The sequence below is a fragment of the Odocoileus virginianus genome, chromosome 18 (assembly GCF_023699985.2).
Source record: "Odocoileus virginianus isolate 20LAN1187 ecotype Illinois chromosome 18, Ovbor_1.2, whole genome shotgun sequence".
Lineage (NCBI taxonomy): Eukaryota > Metazoa > Chordata > Mammalia > Artiodactyla > Cervidae > Odocoileus > Odocoileus virginianus.
The window spans coordinates 38,479,552-38,504,975 of NC_069691.1; the positions used below are offsets into that span (position 1 = coordinate 38,479,552).

A 25,424-nucleotide genomic window follows, 5' to 3' on the forward strand; every position below is an offset into this window, starting at 1 on the left:
GGCCCAGAGAGGTTAAGTAACTTGCCAAAAGTCAGATATAGTAAGGTGTGGAGGTCTGCTGTTAAAAATGCAGGTTTAGTTTAACTCGAGAACCTTCATTTTTTACATTTATGTAGACTTTCTCCTACGTAAAGATATAGTTCTCAAGGTGGTAATAGTAAAAACTGTATGTAGTCATTATTTGTATCTCAAAGTATCAAGTCAGTTTGCATTCAAAATTTGACCCCAAGCTTCACAGGAAAATACTTATTTCTACTGGTAAAACTAAGATATGCTATTAAACCAAGATGGAATTATTATGCTACAGTGAAAATTTTCAATGAAAAGACAGACAAGAGCAATAACAACTGGTAACCAATAATAAATCCCAAATGAATCAAAGATTTCAACATTTTAAGAAACCATAAAGTACCAGAAGAAAGTATGAAAAATTTATAATTTCAGAATGGAGAGGCCTTTTCTAAATATAAAACCCCCAAACCAAAAAAGCTTGATAAAATCAGACTATATAAACCTGAAATACTTATACATGTGCAAAAATAAATAAATAAATAAAAGCTATAAGCAAAGTAAAGCAACAAGCAAAAAAAAAACAACAACAACAAACAATTGGAACCCATATCACAAACAATGGACTATTAAAAAGACCAAAACCCTCTACCCACATACACACAAAAGGTAAAAAAATGATAAAGAACTCATAGGAAAAGGAAGTTCAAACAGCTCTGTAACAAACAGAAACACAGTCAATTTCATTCACAGTAAGAGATAGCTTAAATGGTAAAGAATCTGCCTGCAATGCAGGAGACCTGAGTTCGATTCCTGGGTCAGGAAGATCCCCCAGAGAAGGGACAGGCTACCCACTCCAGTATTCTTGGGCTTCCCTTGTGGCTCAGCTGGTAAAGAATCTGCCTGCAATGCAGGAGACCTGGGTTCGATCCCTGGGTTGGGAAGATCCCCTGGAGAAGGGAAAGGCTACCCACTCCAGTATTCTGGCCTGCAGAATTCCATGGACAGTATAGTCTACAGGGTCGCAAACAGTCGGACACAACGGAATGACTTTCACTCCACTTCTCACTTCACTTCACGAGATTATAGATTAAAATTCCCAGTGCAGTGCTGGTGGTATAGTGGTGAGCATACCTGCCTTCCAATAAGATACCCTTTCTTTACCTAACAGATGAACAACCATCAAAATGTCAGATAACATCATTAGCTAAAGTATATGAAAACATATACTCCACATTTGTGGGGACAGGTATAAATTAGTTTAAACTCTGTGAAAGTCAATTATGGCAGTTACCTATTAAAGTTTCAAATGCCCAAACATCTAATCCAACAATTAATTTACAGGTATTTATATAATTACTGAAAAACATGATTACTTACATACAGATATACTCACACCATATGCAGTAACAAAAGATAGTAAACACTTAAATGTCCATTGACAAACTTCTGCTATATCCAACAATGGAATAGTACAGATGCATGTGTGTATACATATATACATGTATGTGTATATATATATATATGTGTATGTATACACACACATACATACACACACGTACAGGAAGCCTTATATGTACTAAGTAAAACAAAATCCAAGAAAAGGCATACTATTAAATGGAAAAGATTTAATGGAAAAAGGTACAGAACAGTTTGCACAGTACACTACAATTTATGTGAGAAGAAAAAATATATATACACTTATACATTTGTAAATGTACAGAATATCTCGGGGAGGATACACAAGAAACTTGTTTACTGTGGTTGCCTATAGGAAGGCACTCAGAATGGGAAACAGAAAAAAGAGTGAGACTAATTTTCACTATATACTTTTAAAAATCATACTATGTACATGTGCATTTATTTACCATTTGAATAAACAAGCTGTTAAATAACAGACACAAGACACATGGCTATGTGGGAAAATGTCCTTACTCTCTGAAATTTCAAACATAAACATTTAGAATCAATTTACTTTATAGCACTTCAAGAAAACAGATGAAAAAATATGAAAAGTAGTAATAACCGTTATATCTAGGCAATAGTTATTTGGGGGTTTCATTATACTAGTCTCTCTACTTTTCTAGATAGATGACACTTCTCATAATAAAAAAGTAAAAACAATCTAATACAGTGAAATCACTTTTTTCTAACTCAGACAGGTGGTATCACTTTACTGGAAAAGAAAAACTTAACACAGGTAAACACTTAAAAGTTACATATATAATTCAAGCATCTTAGGTTAACATAACACAGGAATGAATCTTCATTCACCAATCTTGGATAAGAATCCAAAGAAGAGTTCAGGCTCATCCTACTCACATAAGCCATTGTCTACATCTCTACTTTTGGCTTATTTAAAACAGAAAACTCTTGAGTGCAGAAAAAGATAACCCTTTACATATATATATACAATGCCACCCAAACTTTTACTGTTGTTATACCACAGCTAACAACAACAGTACTTTGAGTTTTCCCAAAGCATTCAATGTGATCAACTAATCTTTTCATACTGCTATTTCGTCAGTTTTTATATGTAACCATATTATAAAATTACAGTAATTGTATTGGAAATAAATACAAGTGACTCTTGGTAAGTAAAACCTTTAAATGGTGGGAAAAGTGCACTGGCATAAAGAACAGGCATTAACAAACCAGTTTAGTGTACTGAACATCAGTGGATTTATTTTTCAAGTAAAATGGAAAAGACTATTAATACAAAGAATGAGGTAAGCGATTAAGAAAATCTTAAATTTTTTAAAAAAGTGATAAGGAAAGAGCAGAGAATAGGAAAACTACTTGCTTACATCTAATCCAGTGCTTGAGCACCAAGACGAGGCACTAAAATGACTGATGAAGAAAGAACAGATATAGTTCAAAAATTAGGTTTCTGTAACACAAAGAATACAATTTTTTTGTGTGTAGACAATTACAAAATCAGAAAATGCTTCCAAAGACCCTCAAAATTCTCTAACTGAAAACACAGTTACAATTAAAGCCTATCTAAGACTTCTGTGAAGCTCAGGCCTTCCCATTCCAAGGAATATATATAAAGATTTCAGAGAGGTGCCCATCTGCTAAATATTTAAAAAGAACTGGATCAAGATTTGCTTCAAAGTTATCAAGCTGGCAGAAGTTGAAAGGAGGAGGTTTCCAATAATATGGGAGGGAACATACTGAATGATAGGTATTCAAGGTTCATTGTACAATGAAATTTTTCATGAGTTAAATAAATAAATAAATAGTTAAATAACTGTTACAAAACAACTTCATACATTCCAGAGTGGGTTATGTGAGTTTGATGAGTCACAGGTCAATTTCTGAAGGTATCATTCGTAATAAGGCTTGGTCTTGGGTTTACTCGATGCCTTTTTTGCATCCACTGATAAAAATGCTTACTTAATCACGTGCTGGAGATTCACGCTGCCCATTAACTCAGTGCTCCAGAGCACTGCGGGCTTCCTTGGCGGCTCAGACAGTAAAGAATCTGCCTGCAACGCGGGAGACCTGGGTTCGATCCCTGGGTTGGGAAGATCCCCTGCAGAAGGGAAAGGCTACCCACTCCAGGACTCTGGCCTGGAGAATTCCATGTACAGTCCATGGGGTCGCAAAGAGTCCGACACGACTGAGCAACTTTCACTTTCAGAGCACTATAAACTTTATTCAAATACTTTAGTCCATTGAAGCTTAATGATAGCAGTTTATGAAGCAACAGTCTTTTATTCCCAACGAGTTCAGTTTTATTGACACTTATTGACAGTTTAGCATTTGGCTGAGCACTACTGCCCCTCTGAAAGTTACTTATGCATACATGTTCAAGGAGTACAAGAGACGTGAACTGGAACAAATCGAACTCGGAGTACTCTAATGAGCTGAACCCACAAGACAGCTATACTTCATCAAGAAGGGCATGGGTGCTTTCCCCTTACCAAAAACAGAAGAAAAATAAATGTTTTTTTATTTAACCAACAAACATTATCAGAGTTCTACCACATATCACTATCAGGTCCACAATACAAGAGTGGCCATAAACAGAATTCTAGTTGTTGTTCAACTTATACGTTATGGAAAATCTCCTACCTAAGACCTGTTTAGGAGTGTATTATTTTTCCAAAAAGTTAAGTGCCCAGAACTAGAACTCAGTAACTGAAGTGCAGAGCATGCCCGTCCTGTGCTAAGGAGCAGTGACTCAAGTTCCAGAACACTCCTGGCCAATCTACTCTGTGGCATATTTTAAGTTTGAGAAGCTGGGTTTCTAAACTTCTCTGCCTTCCAGAACTGGGATAGTATCTCAACATTGCTTATTATCCATAGAGAAATACAGCTTCATTTCCACTGACATTTCCCTCAATATCATTCACTGAAAGCATATTAATTTAAAATTCATAAAAGTATTTATGAGAACAATACTAAAACATTGCTAAGATTTCCCTAAAGTGCTTGTATTTTTATTTTTATGTGAAATCACAATCCTGGTTATTTTATTGCACTATTCAAGACTTAAATTTCATTACAAACATATTCTTTAGTGCAATCATCTCACAGTATATGCCAAGCTAATACCTGTTCTCATTTTTAGTGCTACTTGAGCTACAATAAAGCTTCTTTTCCAAATGAAGATAGCTCTCCACATGCGGGCATATTATCTTATTTACTTAAAACAGATGTTCTTGGTAAGCAACTTGCAATTGGTAGCATATACAACTCTTTGTCATGATATCTAAGTTTTAAAATACTGCAAAATTATACATACTAAGGTTTTACACCATCTCAATACAACATAAAATTGCTCACTTATTTACCTAAGGTGAACGAAAGTGACAATCGCAACCCTCACCTTTCTAAAAATGAAGGTATTTAGAAACTATAAATATCCTATCTTCATAGTTACTACATCTCATTTCTATTAAAATTGTTATAAGTTAACACTAATTTCTAGTTTTAAGTAGTACACTGTCAAAAATTTCTTATAACTACTATTTTTTTGTTACTTTTGAAAGTAAAAAAGAACTATTGTAAAAAAAGAGAAAAAGAACTATTGTAAACTAAGTATGAGTAAGCAATCAAAATTTCAAAAAGCAATAGAAATCAAAAGAGTTTGGGGGAAAAAACATGCATTTGAAAGTTGACCTTAGAATATAACAAACATATAAAGCTGTTTGTTTTACAAACATATAAATCATATAAAACTGAAAATATAATTTAAAATTTTTTAAAATTGTGCATATAATGGAATATTATTCAGCCATTAATAAGAATACATTTGAATCACTTCTAATGAGATGGATGAAACTGGAGCCCATTATACAGAGTGAAGTAAGCCAGAAAGATAAACACCTATACAGTATACTAACACATATATATGGAACTTAAAAAGATGGTAAAGATAACCCTATATGCAAGACAGAAAAGGAGACACAGATGTATAGAACAGACTTTGGACTCTGTGGGAAAAGGAGAGGGTGGGATGATCTGAGAGAATAGCATCGAAACATGTATATTATCAAGTGTGAAACAGAGCGCCAGTCCAGGCTGGATGCATGAGACAAGTGCTCAGGGCTGGTGCACTGGGAAGACCCAGAGGGATGGGATGGGGAGGGAGGTGGGAGGGGGGTTCAGGATGGGGATCACATGTAAATCCATGGCTGATTCATGTCAATGTATGACAAAAACCACTACAATAATGTAAAGTAATTAGCCTTCAACTAATAAAAATAAATGAAAAAAATAAAAAATAAAAAAATAAAATTGTGCATAAACATCTGTGTGTACTGTATTTTCAAACTGTAATGGTTTATGAGAAAATTAATTCACATAAAGCATATTAAATACCATACACATATATACCTCATATTGAAAGGTGTCATTTTACAGCTTCTTAGACAATCCTAAGAATCCTTAATACTAGCTCCTTTGCCATAAGCACTATAATAAAAGCACATAAGTTACTCACTAAAAGAAAACATCAAAATTTCCATGTGCTTTTAATAATAAAGACTGCTTTATCCAGATCTATTTAAAGTTCTTAGTGTTCATCAAAACTGGGATAAAAAGGTAAAGGTATATGTCCCAGTTGATAAGACCCTGAAAAACTGACAGAACTGTTTCCAAGGCAAACCTTTGGCCTTTATGTATTTTCCCTTGAACCAGAGCTTCCTTTTCTAGACATTCTGTACATTAAACATACAGGCAAATGTAGTACTATGTGGCACAGTGAAACACACACACACCACGCAAAAAGAGAGTACCTACACTCAGCTCTAATTTTTTTTTTTTTTTGTCCCCCCTCAGGAAAAGCTGAGCTGATTTCTAAGCAATTCAAAAATCAAAATTTTGGTGAACTATCACCTGATTTTTAAAAGTTGGAAACCATCTGAAACTTTAAATATTTAAATTTTGAGCAAAATATCTCTATGGCTACAGGCAACAATCTGTAACTCTGGCTTTATGTCAAGTACCTTGCATTAGTTTTATATTGCCTCTGTTACAAATTACAGAGGCAACAGTGGCTTAAAACAACATACCTTACATTACCTTATAGTTCTGGAGGTCAGAAATCCCAAGTGAGCCTTGGGACACTAGAATCAAGGTATAGATAGTGCCGCATTTCTTCTGGAGGTTCCAGAGAATTCATCTCCTTGTCTTTTCCAGCTTAAGATCACCTGCATTCCTTAGCTTTTGGCTCCTTTCTCCATATTCAAAGTATATCACCCTAATCTCTGGGCTTCCATCATCCCATCTTTTTAGCTGCCTTTTACCAGTTAATTACTTTCTACAACTCATGTTGCATATGTGTGGCTTTTTGTTTTTTTCTGGTCTAACTGCATTTGCTTGAACCTTCAAGAAATGTTGAAAACGAACGGTCTTGTGTGATTCCTCATTTTAGTTCACCAAGTGGGTGGTTAAGTCTGGTCAAATGGTCATTACTGTATCTGAATAGTTTTCTATATCTCTTTTACCTATAGCTTATATTAGAAACGACTGCTGGGTATTATCAAAGGCATTTTTAGCATCTACTTATCTGAACTTTTCTCCTTTAATTTATTGAAATGAATTACACTAAAAGACTTTCTAATTAAGTCTGCTATAAATTCCTAGAGTAAATCCTACCTGGTCAGTAGTATAATTATTCACTAATACACTGCTGGATTCTATATGCTAATGTTGTACTTAAAATTTTTGCATCTATAGTCACAAGTGAGAAGGGCTATAATTCTCCCACATTTTTTTGACACTATGTATGAGATTTGGAATATTAAAACTATGGAGAAGTCGTAAAGTAAACTGAAGATCTTTTCATCTTTTTCTAGGGCTTGGACTAATTTAAATAGCACAGGTGTAATCTATTTGAAATTAATAACATAACATTATTGAACATTTGATTAGCTATAAACACATTACAAGTATTGAATATTGTTAAGTAAAGCTGTGGATTCACCTTGTCTTTTTCAACAGATCTCTTTACCTTTCTAATTTCTTGTTTGTTAATCTCTTTAGGTTTTCCACTTTAGGAAGAAGTTAATTTGGTTAATGTGTATTTTGATAGAATATCCATTTGCTAGCTTCAAATTTGTTTATACAATGCTGCATGTGGTTTCTCACTATTCTTTCAAACTCATTAAATGCATGACTCTTCCTTCCTCACTAATCTCGATTTTAATTGCTCTCCACTTATTTCCTTAATCAGATCTAAGAAGAATTCATCTTATTTTCTTGTCTTTACAAAAATCAAGTTTACAAATTTATTTATCCTTCTATTTTCTATGTCTTTAGTTTTAATGTTTACCTCTGTTATTCTTTCTATTTCCTTTTGATTTGTTATTTTTTAAGTTCCTTTAAGATGTGAACTAAGTTCCTGGACTATTCATTAAGCTTTTATCTCTTCTATCTGTATCTTCTCTTTAAACTCAGCTTTCAGACTTTCCTGGTGGTCCATTGATTAAGAATCTATCTACCTTAGGGGCGTGGGTTCAATCCCTGATCTAAGAACTAAAACCCCACATGTCACGGGGCAACTAGGCAGGTGTACCACCACCAGAGTACCCCATGCACCTGGAACTACTGAGCCCACATGCTCTAGAGCCTGTGTACCACAGCAAGAGAAGTCTGTGTGCCACCATCAGAGAAAGCCCACGGGACACAACAAAGACTCAGCACAGCCAAAACTAAAACAAAAAAACAACAAAACCAAAAATAAACAAAAAGAAGACTCAACTTTGTAATACTAACAATCAAACATAACACATGAATTCCACTGGATTCTGGATCAGAATCAATCAGCTAATTAATTTAAATAAATTAATATGCTATAAATTTATTTTAGCAATTGGGGAAATTTTACACGAACAATATATTCAATGACACTACTTGAAATACTGATTATTTCTGAAGAGTGATGACTGGCCTTATTTTTAAGAAGTGCACACTGAATTGTTTAGGCATGAAATGTTATGACATCTGCAACTTAAGTTTTTGATAAGTTATGAACTGAACTATTAGCTCACAAAAATTCATATGTGAAACCCTAACTCCAGTACCTGAGAATGTGACCATTTTAGAAATAGGGCCTTTAAAAGCTAATTTAAGTTAAAATAAGTCCAATAACCTCAGACATGCAGATACCACCAACCTTATGGCAGAAAGCGAAGAAAAACTAAAGAGCCTCTTGATGAAAGTGAAAGAGGAGAATGAAAAAGCTGGCTTAAAACTCAACATTCAAAAAATGAAGACCATGGCATCCAGTCTCATCACTTCATCACATATAGATGTGGAAACAGTGGAAACAGTGACAGACTTTACTTTCTTGGGCTCCAAAATCACTGCAGATGGTGACTGCAGCCATGAAATTAAAAGACGCTTGCTCCTTAGAAGAAATGTTATAACAAACCTAGACCGCATATTAAAAAGCAGAGACATTACTTTGCCAACAATGGTCTGTCTAGTCAAAGCTATGGTTTTTCCAGTAGTCATGTATGCATATGAAAGTTGGACCATAAAGAAAGCTGAGCACTGAAGAACTGATGCTCTTGAACTATGGTATTGGGGAACACTTTCCAGAGTCCCTCAGATTGCAATGAGATCAAACCAGTCAATCCTAAAGGAAATTAGTCCTGAATATTCATTGGAAGGACTGATGCTAAAGCTGAGACTCCAATACTTTGGCCACCTGATGCAAACAACTGACTCCTTAGAAAAGACCCTAAAAAAAAAAAAAGAAAAGACCCTGATGCTGGGAAAGACTGAAGGCAGGAGGAGAAGGGGACGACAGAGGAAGAGATGGTTGGATGGCATCACCGACTCGATGGACATGAGTTTGAGCAAGCTCCAGGAGTTGGTGATGGACAGGAGAGCCTGGCGTGTTGTAGTCCACGAGGTCGCCAAGAGTCAGACACGACTGAGCGACTGAACCTAACGGACTGAAGCCCATAATGGTGGGCCCTAATCCAGTGTGACTGGTGACCTTATAAGGGGAGAACAGCACACAGAGAGAGACAACAGGGAGACACACAAGGGAAGTCAACCAAGGGAAAAGGCACAAGAGGGTGGCCATATGCAAGTCAAGGAGAGAGGCCTCAGAGGAAAGAGCTCTGTCAGTTCCCTAATCCTGGACTTTCCTCCAGAAGGGTGAGGAAACAAGCTTCTGCTGTTTAACCCAGCCAGGCTATGGTACTCTGCTCTGGCAGCTCCAGCAACCTAATACAAATGGTTCCTGGGGAAAAAGGATAAATGTAAGAAGAGAGAGAAAGCCAAACTGGCAAGATCTTACTGTTGCTGAATCTAGGCAGAAAGTATATGGATGTTCATCATATCATTCTTTCAATTTTACATAAGTTTAAAGTTCTCCAAAATATAAGTTGGAAGTTTTCCAAAATAAAAAGTTCGGGGGAAAAGTTTCACAGGAAATTTACACACGTACACACATATACATATAAGTTTGTATCTGTTTGCTAGAGCTGTCATAACAAAATACCAAGACTGGCTGGCTTAAGCAATAAAAATGTATTTCTCACAGTTCTGCAAGGTGGAGGTGGAAGATCAAGGTGTCTGCAGGTGTGGCTCCCTCTGAGGCCTCTCCCTGACTTGCAGACAGCGTCCCCAGGGCTCTGCTCTGTGTCTGCCCAGCCCTGGAGCCTCTCAGGGCTCTCAAGTTCCCTTGTCTTATAAGGACACCAGTCGGACTGGGCTGACCTAATCACCTCTTTGGGCTTCCCAGTGGCTCAGTGGTGAAGAATCTGCCTGCCAAGCAGGAGACGCAGGTTCAGTCCTTGGGTAGGGAAGATCCCTGGAAAAGGAAATGGAAACCCACTCCCATATTCTTGCCTGGAGAATCCCATGGACAGAGGAGCCTGGCAAGCTGTATAGTCCATGGGGTCGGAAAAGAATGAGAGATGGCTCAGGGACTAAACAACAAACAAATCACCTCTTTAAAGACCTAATCTCCAAATAAGGTTATGTTCTGAAGTGCTAAGGGTTAGGGACTTCCATATATGAATTTTGGAGGGACACAATTCAACTCATAACCAGATCGTTATCCTTGTCCTTACAGTCTTACGTCTTTAAATAAAAAAATGTTACTTCTATCATTTCTTCAATTCTTTTCTAGCTATTTGTTTCTCTTTCCAGGATTTCTAGTATGTTCAAGATAGGTCTAAAACTGTCTTCCAGGTAACCATGAGTTATACATAAGGATTGACACTTTCTGTGTGTGGTTTCTCTTCACTATTCTGTATTTATTTATTCAATTTAATTTCTTAGCACAATGATGTAGCTAGCCTTCAGTCATGGCTAATCTGTTGTTTGTCTCCTAAATTAAGGAATTCAGAATTGTTTTAGTTCCTGAAACTACATTTGTGTTCTAACTCTACTTCTTTGAGAGTTATCATTACTTTGCTAAGGTTTCCTTTCCTCTTGCCTATTAATCCTATGTTCCACAGAAGCTACCTGTTCAATGTATTCAGCCTTATTTTCCTCTCCCAAATTGCTGAATTCCTTGAAGGTTCTTGCCTACTCATAACTGTTCCCTCAGCATCCAAAAAGGTCAGACTGCTGTTATCTTTTACAGTAAAAAACCAGTAGGTAATAAAAAACATGATACTTTTCAGCACCAAGTACCAAACATGTTAACTAACTTAACCCTCTGCTGAAGCACTGGAATAAAGTTTATATGAGTGTGCCCGCCAGGTTCAGTTCAACTCAAAAGAAATTGACAGGACTGAACTGACCTCTCAGCACAAAGCAAGCAGCAAACTGTCAAGTCAGCAATGTGGGCTAAGGCCCACATTTTCCCACATTATTTCCCTGTCCCACCTTCACTGTTTCACAGTGCAGTGTATCTCCCTATTCATAATTAAGATTAGTAACAAAATAGTAAAAAAAATATTTTTAAATAACAAACAAGTCACATCAGCCATATCTGATTCTTTGTGACCACATGGATCATGGCCCGCCAGGCTCCTCTGTTCATGGAATTCTCCAGCAAGAATACTGAAGCGCATTGCCATTTCCTACTCTAGCGGATCTTCCTGACCCACCCAGGGATTAAACCTGCATCTCTGGCACTGGTAGGTGGATTCTTTACCACTCCACTACCATTTAATCCCAATTATCCTATTGGAGCCAAGTATTACCCATATTTTACAAATGTACAAAGTGATTTTAGAGAAGGTTAAGTGTTTTAAAGCCAGGTCCTGTTACATGAACACTTAAAGTCTCTTCATAACTAACACTCCTTCTACTTCCACATTCATTTGTGTGATCTCAGGCACACAAATCTTTCTAGACCTTATCTGTCATCTGTAAAATGATAATACCAATACCACCCACCTCACAAGGCTAGTGTACAAACCCAATGAGTGAATGAAGGCAAGTACAGTGATTAGAACAGTGTCTGGCATACAATGCTCTTAATATTATTATTTATTTGGCATCCTGTAGCTTACAAATATGATTTTTTTTAAAGCCTATATACTCAAATAACTCAAAAGAATCTCAATGATCTGACACTTATCAGATCCACAAGTGGCTGCTATGACAATTTTGGGTAATATCTGTGATTGCTTAACCTACTCACCGCAGCATTTAAAAGCTAACATGACCAGTCTCATGGTAACATTGTAAAACTCGGTTTTTCACAATAGTCACTTTGAATCTAACCACCTTTCTTTTATTAGAAAAGTTCAGAAGTCAAATACTGTACTTTGTTGTAATTTTTAAAAAAAGACACAAATTTCTAATCTAATTAGATATCCATTAAATGGCTTCTAACAGTAGAAAAAGTAGCATTAGTGTTCAGGTGTGAACAATAAAGGACTTAACCTTGAAAACACCTCAAAAATTGGAAAAATAAACACATTTAAACAAAGGCAAAACAAAAGTAATCAAGCAAAAGTTGATGCTCTGTAAAAAGCATCAAGAAACAAGATGATTAATTTAGATTATTTAAGAAACTAAAATGTAAAACTAAAAAGTGACAGGCTTAAACTAGCTAAACTAGATAAGCATACATATAAGTGATTTAAAGCCACATATTTTGAAGAAAAGTCAATAGCAAGACTGTAGAAATGTGTACATTTTATACTTTGTGGGTAAGTATAAACCATCCTATGACATTCCGAGGCAAGATGAATGTGATGACCAAAAATCTACTGATTATGAGGCAGCCAAGATACAATGATTTCTTCAGTGCTCCAGTATAAGTAGCTGATGCTCTCTCTATAGTTATAATATGAAATTAAATTGTCTTTTTCCAGTGATACTTACCCAATAGCACTGTATTAGAAATGAAAATATACTCAGGTTTCAGGTTAAATATGTGCTACTGATTTATGTTACTGTCTCTGGTTATGTTTTTATTTGGGCTACTGTCTACAGCCAAACTTTGCAAACAGAGATGCAAGTCAGTCTTTGGTGATGACCAAAAAAAAATATTTTAGTAAAAAATCAGAACAGATGATAAAATTAGTGGGTGAAAGTTTAATAAGCCCACGGCAGAGCAAAATAGCCTAGAAAATGAGCATGTCACTTCTTAATTAGTTGGCATTCAAAAACTTCAGCTATTTTTCATCATCACAATAGTCAAATTAAATGTACCTATATCAAACAAAGAACTGACTCATTGGAAAAGACCCTGATGCTGGGCAAGACTGAAGGCAAGAGAAGGGGACGACAGAGGATGAGGTGGTTGGATAGCATCACCAACTTGATGGACATGAGTTTGAGCAAGCTCCTGGGGTTGGTGATGGACAGGGAAACCTGGCATGCTGCAGTCCATGGGGTCGCAAAGAATTGGACACCACTGAGCGACTGAACTGACTGAACTGATATCAAATGAACCAGCTTACTATCTGATCCATGAAAAGAAGCTATTATCACCAAACATTAAGAGGTATGTAGGAGAATTCAGTGAGATAAAGTCTTCTAAACTATTAACATGTTTGTTATAGTAAGTACTTAATAAACAGTGGGTGTCAGTAGTAGTATATATATTCAAATTCCAAGTGAGAGATGTGATTCTGCTTCAGTGTTGGCACTGTTACAGTCCTGTTTCTGAGCAGTAGTGTAATAAAATTATCTTAATCCTCAAAGCAATTAATTCCATCCTCACAAATCAAAAGGACCAATCACTACAAGTAAAAAAATCAATCCAACATTGTTGAATCTCTTTATATAACTATAACACAGAAAAACAATCACATTCTTGAGGTAAGAAATTACCAGAGATGATAAAGCAATTCTGAAATTACAATAAATGGTTTTAACTTACTGATTAACTAAATCAGATACCATCTTAGAGCCGTCATCTGCTTCTTCTTCCATTTCAGAGTCCATACCATTGTCACCTGGTGAATGACATTAAAAAACAAAAAATTGAAAACACGCTTATAAGACAAAAAGTCAGAGCAACTTATCATTATACAGAAGGCTTCATCCATAAAGTGACAGATTAAGAAACCTGATAGCTGTTGAAAGATGACAGTTTTAATTATTATATTTAAAATGTCTTTTTAGGTATATATCCTATTTATCTATTCTATAAATGCACAAAATGTATATAAATGAGAATGTGTATATATACATATATATACTTACAGACTATACACAGATGTACACATCTTTTATCAGTTACAAATTCCATTAAACCATTTTACATTTTAAAAAGATGTTATCTCTAGAAATTGAAAGTCTCCATTTTTTTGTTCCTTCTCTTGTAACGCTAATACTAAAATCCTTGAAGAGTCAAAAAAAAAAAAAAAAACCCAGCTTAAAAACACAAAATTCTATAGGTAATGTATCACAAAGAAGAGTCTTACTTTAGGCAGACAGACAAATGTCAGGAATTTGCAAGAAATTATTCTAACTCTGCATTTGGCTCTTATTAGAGCAGAAATGGTATTCAATGGATAATTAGAAGCAATGAGAAAGCAAAAAACTAAAAAATATCTTAAAAGAAGTCTTTGCCTTCTTAATAATTAATTTTTTATAGAATTTTGGATAAACTTTTTTTTTTTTTCACACAAACTTTAAAGTTCTTACCTATATAACTGATTTGGAAAAATCTCACATACATCAAAAAGTCCATTCCAGAGATGCTATTCTAAGATATAAACTATAATTTTGTATAAAGAGAAGTAAAAATATTAATTAATGACTAAGAATAAAGCTGAAGTCAAGTAAAAATACCTCATGATTTATGCTAAATACAGGATTAAATATCTATAGTAAGTTACCAGAAGGTAGAAATATGCATTCTTACCCTCAAGAATCTTCAAAATTTTTTTTTCAGACAGGAGCTCTAGCTGTTCCTGGCAAAGTCTTTTAATTTCTTCTATTGAACAGTTCTAAAGAAAATGATATTTTAAAAAATGCATTTATATAATACAGCACCAAAGTAAACTAGAAAACAACAAGCATTTAAAAAACAAAAAAAGTCTTGCTTAGCAAAGCTGTGCAGTCAAACCAATGAAAAGTCACAAAAATCTTTTTTATGGGATAAAATCTGAAGACCTGCCAGTTAACAAGCAAACATTATAACTTATAGTTTTAATTGGAATATATAAAGTCATGTTTACTATGAAAGAACAAACTAAAGAGAGAGTCAGATGCCCAGATACTGTTAATAGCAGCCTATTTCAGTTCAGTTCAGTCGCTCAGTTGTGTCTGACTCTTTGTGACTCCATGAACCCCAGCACGCCAGGCCTCCCTGTCCATCACCAACTCGCGGAGTTCACCCAAACCCATGTCCGTTGAGTCGGTGATGCCATCCAGCCATCTCATCCTCTGTCATCCCCTTCTCTTCCTGTCCTCAATCATTCCCAGCCTAAGGGTCTTTTCAAATGAGTTAGCTCTTGTTATCAGGTGGCCAAAGTATTGGAGTTTCAGCTTCAGCATCAGTCCCTCCAGTGAATATTCAGGATTGATTTCCTTTAGGATGGACTGGTTGGATCTCCTTGCAGTCCAAGGGACTCTCAAGAATCTTCTCCTAATTATGTTAGGCTAATACCACTAAAGGCTTAAATATTCAAGCCCTGGCTCCATTCATCTTAAGATATATATGTTATTGGGTTTAACTTGTCCAAGTCTTTTTTCCATATCAGTAAAATTACAACACCACATATGTTTCTGAGTAATTTTCAGAAATAAACATAGAAAACATTTATGAATTTAATGAAATACAGGCTATTACCAACTATCATTGCATACTGTGGTCTTCCCTGATGACTCAGTTGGTAGAGTCTGCCTGCAACGTGGAAGACCTGGGGTTCAATCCCTGGATTGGGAAGATACCCTGGAGAAGGAAATGGCAACCCACTCCAGTACTCTTGCCTGGAGAATTCCATGGAGAGAGGAGCCTGGTGGGCTACAGCGCATGGGGTCACAAAGAGTCTAACATGAGAGTGACTAACACTTTCACTTACTTCCTTTTATTACATACTGTTACACAGCAGTATACTACTTCCTAAAGCAAAAGAAAAGAATCAGTGTATGTCTAATATAGTTACTTAAATTGCCAATATTTAATAGAATTATTCCCAGAAGGTCAAAAAATTCCTTACCTAAATACAGTAAAGTGTCCCATTTCTTTCTGGCAAATTTTTCAATACACAAAGCCATTATGGTTCTGCAAAATCCCTTTGTCTTTTTGAAGTAGCTTAGTTGAAAACACACAATTATAATTTCCATTAAGTAAAATGACTGCTACAAATAAAGTTTTTGTATATTTCTATATAGTGGGGAACCTACGAATGTATGTCATGAAGTACCTTTAACACATCAGGAAGCATCTTCTGTAACTTCTTCTCTCCTATGATACAGAAACACTGCCGAAGCATTTCTTTTTTGTCTGATATATAGAAACTAACTGGTTTTAATGCCACAGTCAGGTCTAATCCACCTTCTTCAAGGTCACTGTGCTCTGCCAAGAATAACTCTTTTTCCAGAGGTGGCAAAAGATATTTGGTCTCCTAAAATTAAAAGACATAAAGAACCATTAAACAATAAAAATACATCTATAAAGTCATGCATCATTTAATAAAATCTTTATTAAACATCTCCAAATTCTTTGGTTGCATAAATCAGTTATTTAAAACCACAGAAAAGACTATTTAATTACTCAGTATTCTTTGACATTACTCTCCAGGCTGTAATTATCAGCAAATTTATAAAAAGTGAAGAAATAATAATATCTTACAACACACAAATGGAAATACACTCAATACTGAATAATTTCCTACAATTTCAGACTTCTGAAGAATACGATACTCCTCCAGTAGACCATTCACCCAAGAATTTTTTGTATGTATGGTCATTCTTCTTAATTCTTAAAAAGAAACAGCAGCAAAATGTTACAAATCACATATATAATTAAGTACCAATGCTTACCAGAAGCTACTGTCATTTTTAAAACTGTTAAATATCCAATCATATTCAAAGCAGGCAAGTAATTTAAGATAATTCAATCAACTTTGCCTCCTATTTTCCAAATCTATCCAGTCTCTCAAGTCTGCTGCCAGAATGCTGATCCAAGGCAACATCCTTTTTGCCTAGATTACCTCCAGGTGGCATGAGTGATAAAGAACCTGCCTGCCAAGAGACACAAGTTCGATCTCTGGATGGAGGAGATTCCCCTTGGATAGGAAATGGCAAACCACTGCAGTATTCTTGCCTGGAAAAACCCATGCACAGACGAGCCTGGTGGGCTACAGTCCATGGCCACAAAGAGTCAGACACGACTGAGTGAGTGAGTTCACACACACTGGACTCCCTACATCTAATCAAAGGTCTTGCCAATCCATTTTGTATACTGTCACCAAAATGGATTTTATAAATGCACACACAATCATCCTCCCTATTTGTAAGACTTCCCAATGAACTACTTCTCATAAAAGTACAATTTAGTTCTGTATGCAAATACTTACACAGTCCTTACTACTGGTCTTCTCATAATAATAGAGTACTAAAAATATGCAAACTATTTAAGGCAAGAATGGTGATATCCAAAAATGAAATCAAACGATGCTTGCTCCTTAGAAGAAAAGCTATGACAAACCTAGACAGCATATTAAAAAGCAGAGACATCACTTTGCTCACAAAGGTCCATCTAGTCAAAGCTATGTTTTTTCCAGTATGTATGCATGTGAGAGTTGGACCATAAAGAAAGCTGAGCACCGAAGTATTGATGCTTTTCAACTATGGTGTTGGAGAAGACTCTTGAGAGTCCCTTGGATTGCAAGGAGCTCCAACCAGTCAATACTGAAGGAAATCAGTCCCAAATATTCATTAAAAAGACTGATGTTGAAGCTGAAACTCCAAAACTTTGGCCACTTGAAGCAAAGAACTGACTCACTGGAAAAGACCCCGACGCTGGGAAAAATTGAAGGCAGGAGGAGAAGGGGATGACGGAGGATGAGATGGCTGGATGGTATCACCGACTCGATGGACATGAGCTTGAGCAAGCTCTAGGAGTTGGTGATGGAAAGGGAAGCCTGGTGTGCTGCAGTCCATGGGGTCACAAAGAGTAGGATACAACTGACTGACTGAACTGAACTGATCCAAAAGTAAATCTAGAAAAACTGAATATACCTATAACTATCAAAGAAAGTGGGGAAGAAAAAAAGATGAGAGGCATTAAGGAAAAAAACACTACCCCTAGAAAAATCTACCAGACCCAAACAGCTGTAGGGTCCAACAGTCAAGTACACTCTTGAGAGAAAGATATAAACTACTCTAGAATACATGAAAAAAAAAAAACTGTTACATTTTCCCAACTCAATCCATAGCTCAATACTAAAACAAAACAGGGTAACTACAAAAATAAAAACCATAACCTGATTTAACTTAACATAAACACAAAAGTATTTAATAAAAATACTGAATTACTGTCAAGTACAACCACCAAATCAACAAATCAAATAGGATTTATCTCAAAAAGCAAGGACAATTCAATTTATCAATAAAATTATCATATTAAAGCAAGAAAACTGTATGACCCCTCAACAGAATGCCCTAAAGGTATCTGATAAAACTCCACAAAATCTCAGAAAACCAGAAATTAAAAATTTTCTTAACTTGATCAGTATCTTTCAGAACCTATGACAAATAGACTTACTGGTATAAAATTAAAAAAACTGTTTCTACTACAAAAAGGAATGGGAAAAGAATGCCTGCTATGAATGCCTGTGTTCAACATTACACTAAAAGATTGAAAAAAAAGAAAAAAGCCTTAGATAATGCAAAATAACAAAAAATAAGAAATATCAAGGCTGACGAGTTAACGAAGGGGCTGCGTATCAAACAATTAATGAGGAAGCATAAAGAAAGCCTTCCATTTCCCATCATTTGTGTTGTATGTATTTAAAGCATGCAGTCCTGTAATTGGTTTTTTTTGTGTTTTTATTTTTTTCCTGCATCTTATAATGTGAGTAAACCTTTTTTTTTTTTAAACGGCAGTATTTTGCCAGGTCGAAGGGGCATAAAGAGGGGTTTTATTTCTTTTGTTTTTTTATTTAATTGGAGGCTAATTACTTCACAATACTGTGGTGGTTTTTGCCATACATTCACATGAATCAGCCATGGGTGTACATGTGTCCCCCATCCTGACCCTCCCTCCCACCTCCCTCCCCATCCCATCCCTCTGAGTCATCCCAGTGCACCAGCCCTGAGCACCCTGCCTCATGCATCGAACCTGGACTGGTGATCTAGTTCACACATGATTATATACATGTTTCAATGCTATTATCTCAAATCATCCCACCCTCACCTTCTCCCACAGAGTCCAACAGTCTGTTCTTTACATCTGTGTCTCTCTTGCTGTCTCGTATATAGGGCCATCGTTACCATCTTTCTAAATTTCATATATATGTGTTAATATACTGTATTGGTGTTTTCCTTTCTGACTTACTTCGCTCTGTATAATAGGCTCCAGTTTCATCCACTTCATTAGAACTGATTTAAATGCATTCTTTTTAATATCTGAGTAATATTCCATTGTGTATATATGTACCACAGTAAAGAGGGCTTTTATAATCACATATTGGATTCGAATGTGGGTGTTATTAACAAATTGCTAACTACGGGTAAACGTCCTCAATCTCTTTGATCCTCAATTTTCTCATCTTGTATCAAGTAGATGAAGAGAAGTAAAGCGGGGCTTGCAAGGGCACTGAAGGCTAGTTCCTGAACCAAACTTTTCAGGGAGGCTAAGGTGCCCACCCTGCAAGGAGATCCAACCAGTCCATCCTAAAGGAGATCAGTCCTGGGTGTTCACTGGAAGGACTGATGCTGAAGCTGAAACTCCAAGACTTTGGCGACCTCATGCGAAGGGTTGACTCATTGGAAAAGACCCTGATGCTGGGAGGGGTTGGGGGCAAGAGGAGAAGGGACGACAGTGGATGAGATGGCTGGATGGCATCACCAACGCGATGGACATTGAGTTTGAGTAAACTCCGGGAATTGGTGATGGACAGGGAGGCCTGGCGTGCTGCGATTCATGGGTTCGCAAAGAGTCGGACACCACTGAGCGACTGAACTTAACTGAATTGAAAGGTGACCACAGGAGTGGAAGGAGCTAAAGGCAACATGGGTCAGACGATCAGCAAAGCCAGAAATTTTAAGTTCAAGTCGTGGGAGTGTGGGGTTCAAGGGAACTTAGGAACGTGCACTTCATCACCGGATCCTGTAGGACCGCAGCGCTAACAGGAGCGACGCCAGGCTACGCATCCCGTAGTCACATCCCGCTCTTCGCCCGCCTTCTGAAAACGCGGCCGCTTCGAGAAGCGGCGAGAAAGACGCGCACGCACCTGCTGCAGAGAGCCGGCGACGCTGGAAGATGAGTCAGTGCTTCTCCGCTTCCGACGCTCACCGCGCTCCACGCTGCTGCCACCCCAGCAGCTGCTGCCGCTCCCGCCGCCGGTGACACTTCCACTCACGCTAGTGCTCCCACAGCAGGTGACGCTCCCGCAGCCGCTTGCGCTCCCGCAGCCGCTGGTGCTTCCACTGCCACTGCTGCCTACGGCGGGGACCAGGTCCGGCGCCGCGAGGGCCGCCGCCGCCTCCTGACCGCTTCGTTTGCGCCGCTTCTCCCTGGAAGACTTCTTTCCCGTCATGATCCCACTCTAGCAACCATCCGGTGAAAGACGCCGTCTCCAGCTTGACCAAATGCCTCCCGCAGCGGCAAGCTGCAGGCGCTGGCGTCGCAGCTTGACGTCACTTCCGGTCGCGCCGCAGACGTTGAGAGTCGTTTCTGAAGGCTGGATGGGGGCTGATCAAGCTGCCTCCGCCTAATGCGGAGGTTGGCTGCAGAGTTTGAGGGCGGGTGAGCACTGCGGCCGGATGTTGGTTGTATGTTTCCATATACAAAGAACCATCGGTGGAACGTTCCAGTAGCTTTTTGCCTTGTTGATACTGTTTTTCAATCTTTGTCAGTATACAATACATAGTAAGGTGAAGGTATATTGTTTGCTCTTGTGATTTCATTTGTCTTTCAGTTTTTGTTTGACACAACAATGAGGCAAATTTAGGAGAAACTCATTATCATCATCACATGGACAATTTTTTGTTTAATGTGTTTTAAGAAGTTGTATAAGAGCAGTCTCTTCTTTATTTTTCCCCATTAACACTACTTTCTAGGCATGATTCATTTTCACTTCTGAAGGCACTTGGCGCTTTTATTTATCACTTCTCAGTTTATTTAATAGTCAAATACTGGTGTCTTGGTTATTGACCGTCTGGAACATGTCAGAAAAATGCCGCCGTAAATTACTTAAGAAAAAAGTTACATTATTTTGTACCCCCAAAAAGAAATTGATCCAAAGTTATCAGCACGTTATTCTTCTTGTTTTATGTAATCGAGTTTGTTTGAAAAAGAAAGGCTGAGGCAATTTAAAATGTCACCGATACATTGAAATCTTTATAAAAGTAAGTTCTAACATGATAAGATTAGTTTTAACTTGGATTCTTGGCTTACAATGTTGAATACTGTTCCACTGATTAGAACGTTGTCTCCCCATGCTCAATAGTCTGATGTTGTTTAACCATTTACCTACTAAAATAAGTATATCGACCTTTTAAATGTAAATTAGTTCTTTCTGTTGCGGAATAGGGAGCAAGAATAAAATACTATTAGCATATCAGTGTTCCTACCTTTTCTCTCTTCCTTCTTTCCTCATAAACTGCTGTTTCATACTAGGTCTTGGTTTTTTGAAGGGGAGGAAAGCAAGAAGAGTTTAGGAGTGAAGGTGACCAGTAAGAGAATCCCAGGCCATTTTTTAAAGGGATTTGAAGCAAGAAGTGCAAAAGAAAAAGAGAAGTGTATGAGGGCAGCAGTGGAAGAGTAACTTTGGGGAGTACCTCTAGAGATTATGTATTTCTTGCACAGAGCACATGAGGGACAAGAAAGGGACAAGTGAGTTTTTGAAAATAGATTATAGATCATAGTTTTATGACTGTTAACTTTGCAGGCTGCCCTGTAGGATTTTGGATATAAACACAAACCTGGTTTTAAAATCAGAGATCAAGGGCTTCCCTGGTGGTACAATGGATAAAAATCTGCCTGACACTGCAGGGAAAATGGATTCGATCCCTGCTCCGGATACATGCCACAGAGCAACTAAGACACAGCTACTGAAGCCTGAGCATTCTAGAGCCTGCCTGCCACAGGTACTGAGCTTGCATGCCCTAGAGCCTGTGCTCCGCAACAAGAGAAGTCCCACCGTGAGAATCCTGTGCCTAAGTGAAGAGTAGCCCTCTCTCATGGCAACTAGAGAAAGTCCAAGCAAAACAATGAAAACCCAGCATAACCAAAAGTAAATAAATAAAATATTACTCCATGAGCTATCACCTCACATCAGCCAGAGTGACCATCATCAGAAAATCCACAAGCAATAAATGGTGGAGAGGATGTGAAGAGAAGGGACCCCTCCTACACTAATGGTGGGAATGTAAACAGTTACAGCTTCTATGGAGAACAGGATGGAGGTTACTTACAACACTAAAAATGGAGCTACCATATGACCCTGCAATCCCACTCCTGGGCATGTATCTGGAGAAAAACATGATCCAAAAGAACACATGCACCCCAGTGTTCACTGCAGCACTGTTTAAAATAACCAAGACATGGAAGCAACCTAAATAGCCACCAACAGAGGAATGGATGAAGAAGATGTGGTACACATATTCAATGGAATATTACTCAACCATTAAAAAGAATGAAATAATGCCATTTGCAACAAAATGGCCCTAGAAATTGTCCTACTGAGTGAAGTAACTCAGACAGAGAAGGAGAAATATCATAGGGCATCCCTTATATGTGGAATCTAAAAAGAAATTATACAAATGAACTTACTTACAAAACAGAAACACACTCACAGAGAACAAACTTATGATTGCCAGAAGGAAGGATGTTGGGAATGGATAGTTAGGGAGTTTGGGATGGACATTACACACTGCTATAGTTAAAATGGATAACTGACAAAGACCTATAACCCATGAAACTCTGCTCAATGTTATGTGACATCCTGGGAGTTTGGGGGGAAATGGATATTTTTATGGGATTCTTCGGTGGATCACCAGTAAAGAATCTGCCTGCAATGCAGGAAATATAGGAGATGTCGGTTTGATCCCTGGGTCAGGAAGATCCCTGGAGGAGGGCATGGCAATCCATTCCAGTGTTCTTACCTGGAGAATTCCATGAACTGAGGAGCCTGCCAGGCTACAGTCCGTGAAGTCACAAAGTGTCAGACATAACTGAAGCGATTGTGCCCATATGGATACATGTGTATGTATGGCTGAGTCCCTTTGCTGTTCACCAGAAACTATCACAACACTGTTAATCGGCTATGGTGGTGGCCTTGCTCTCACCTGTTCTTGGATGTCGCCCCCTCCTCTTTGACCCCCAGGGGGATTTTCTATGCATGTGTGAAGTCTCCCTTGCCCCAAAGATGGGAACTGTATGATCTCTTGATCTTTTACTCAAACAGGATTTAGGCATTCTCTGTTCTTGCCTTGACTGTTATCTTAAAATGTCTTCAAGAGGCAAAATCTGGCTATTTACCCTGTTCCTGTTGTTATTTCTACTTCGAAGTGCAAGCAGGAGACTCATTGTCAATATCTAACCTGGAGCTCACCTGCCCCCTTCCTCAGGAAATGGAAACAAGAAGCTAGTTGTGAATGTCTAGCCTGGAGCCCATCTATCTCCTGCCTCACGATGGAATTGCCTATGTTGTAGGTCAAAACTGATTGTATGTTGGCAGTTTCATACGGTTCAATCCAATATTACAGAAGTTAAGAGGCCCAGCACTAAATATTGTTACGAACTTAAAGCTCTGTGAGCAAACACAGGGCTGTTTTTCTGCCCAAACACAAATACATGGTAGGGTGGACAGAGAGTGGGATTTATATGCATTTTTGTAACTACTCTTCAGCAACTCAGTAAGCATGAATCACAGTGGTTGTCTGGGGACAGGATGCGTTAGTGCTGGGGCAATCGGTACTTCTCTGGAATTTTAAGAAGATTCACTAGGTGAGAAATTTGCTCTATCTTATGTGTGCTTAGTTGCTCAGTCATGTCTGACTTCCCGCAGCCCCACGGACTGTAGCCCACCAAGCTCCTCTGTCCATGAATTTTTCCAGGCAAGTATACTGGAGAGCAGATTTCCATTTCCTCCTCCAGGGAATCTTCCCAACCCAGGGATCAAACCCACGTCTCTTGCATCTCCTGAATTGGCAGGCGGGTTCTTTACCACTAGCACCACCTGGGAAGCCTGTCTTACATCTGCCAGGTAGCTCAGACAATAAAGAATCCGTGTTTCCATTCTGAATCCTGCTAAGATTAGCAGCTTCTTCCTTTGAAATCTACTGTTTTCCCTACAAGCAACCAAAACTCACTACTGCAGGCTCTTGCTCAGTTTCTTCTTCAAAATATTGTTAGTTCTCATAAACAAAAGCCAAGTATTATTACATATCTTTGTAGTCTCAACATATAATACAGTATCTGACACATGCTAGAGACTCCATGCTTGTCAAACTCTATTGAGAAGTGGTGGATCCACACAAAGCTTCTTTCTGTATCGCCACTATGGTAAACTGCCTTCTTGGCTCCAGGTCTTCACCTCTATCTGTAGTTATGCCTTTTCCCATGTAATTTGATAGTGTCCTTCTTCCACAACTAAAGACAAGCAGAGTGGAATCAGCTGTATGACTTACTTAAGCTAAGGGGATGTTAAGCAGTTGGGCACCAGAATCTCAACAAAAGCTTGGGCCATTAGGATGGTCATGCATGTACTTCCACCATCACCAGACTAGCCCATTGGTCCCAGGAGAAAGGTAAGACAAGCAGAGCTCAGCTGTCCCAGCTAAGCTGTCAAGTCCAGGCTAGGGCAGAGTCATGAATGAGCCTACCCAGGATCAGCCAAACCTCAAACTCCTGGCTAAATTAATGCTGATAATTTTTGTAATTGCTTTCTGTGCAGTATTACTGTGGATATAGTTAACCTATATGCATACCTTCTTCTTCTTCAGTCACTCAGTTGTGAGTGACTCTTTGCAACCCCATGGACTGCAGCATGCCAGGCTTCCCTGTCCTTCACTATCTCCCGGAGTTTGCTCAAACTCATGTCCATTGAGTCAGTGATGGCATCCAACCATCTCACCTTCTTTCTAGACATCCCCTTTCCTTGTGTGAGGTTGATCAAAAAGTGTTTTTCCATAAGATGTTGCAGAAAAAGCTGAACGAAATGTTGGGTCAATCACAATATTTCTTTGATAGTTATTAGAAGAGATATTTTCAAAGCTGGTTTGATATCAAATGAGTCACTACTCAGTGCCACAGCTGTAGAATGGATAGTTGTGGAGTTAATTCTTTTGGCCATGCTGTGTGGAATGCAGAATCTTAGTTCTCCAACCACTCAATCCGTGTCCCCTGC

The 25,424-nt window shown here is 37.9% G+C and overlaps 1 protein-coding gene across 1 annotated transcript in view; it reads right to left on the bottom strand.

Annotated features, from left to right (window-relative positions):
• The window catches only part of CAAP1 (caspase activity and apoptosis inhibitor 1), a 63,089-nt gene extending 42,370 nt beyond the window's left edge, over window positions 1-20,719 (bottom strand). Inside the window, exons 1-4 of the mRNA XM_070480590.1 lie at window positions 20,304-20,719; window positions 16,269-16,469; window positions 14,762-14,846; window positions 13,772-13,847 (exon numbers count right to left, since the gene is read on the bottom strand). Of these exons, the coding sequence (XP_070336691.1) occupies window positions 13,772-13,847; window positions 14,762-14,846; window positions 16,269-16,469; window positions 20,304-20,609 (668 nt within the window). The 5' untranslated portion in view covers window positions 20,610-20,719. The remainder of the gene's footprint in view (window positions 1-13,771; window positions 13,848-14,761; window positions 14,847-16,268; window positions 16,470-20,303) is intronic.
• Window positions 20,720-25,424: the final 4,705 nt, after the last annotated feature.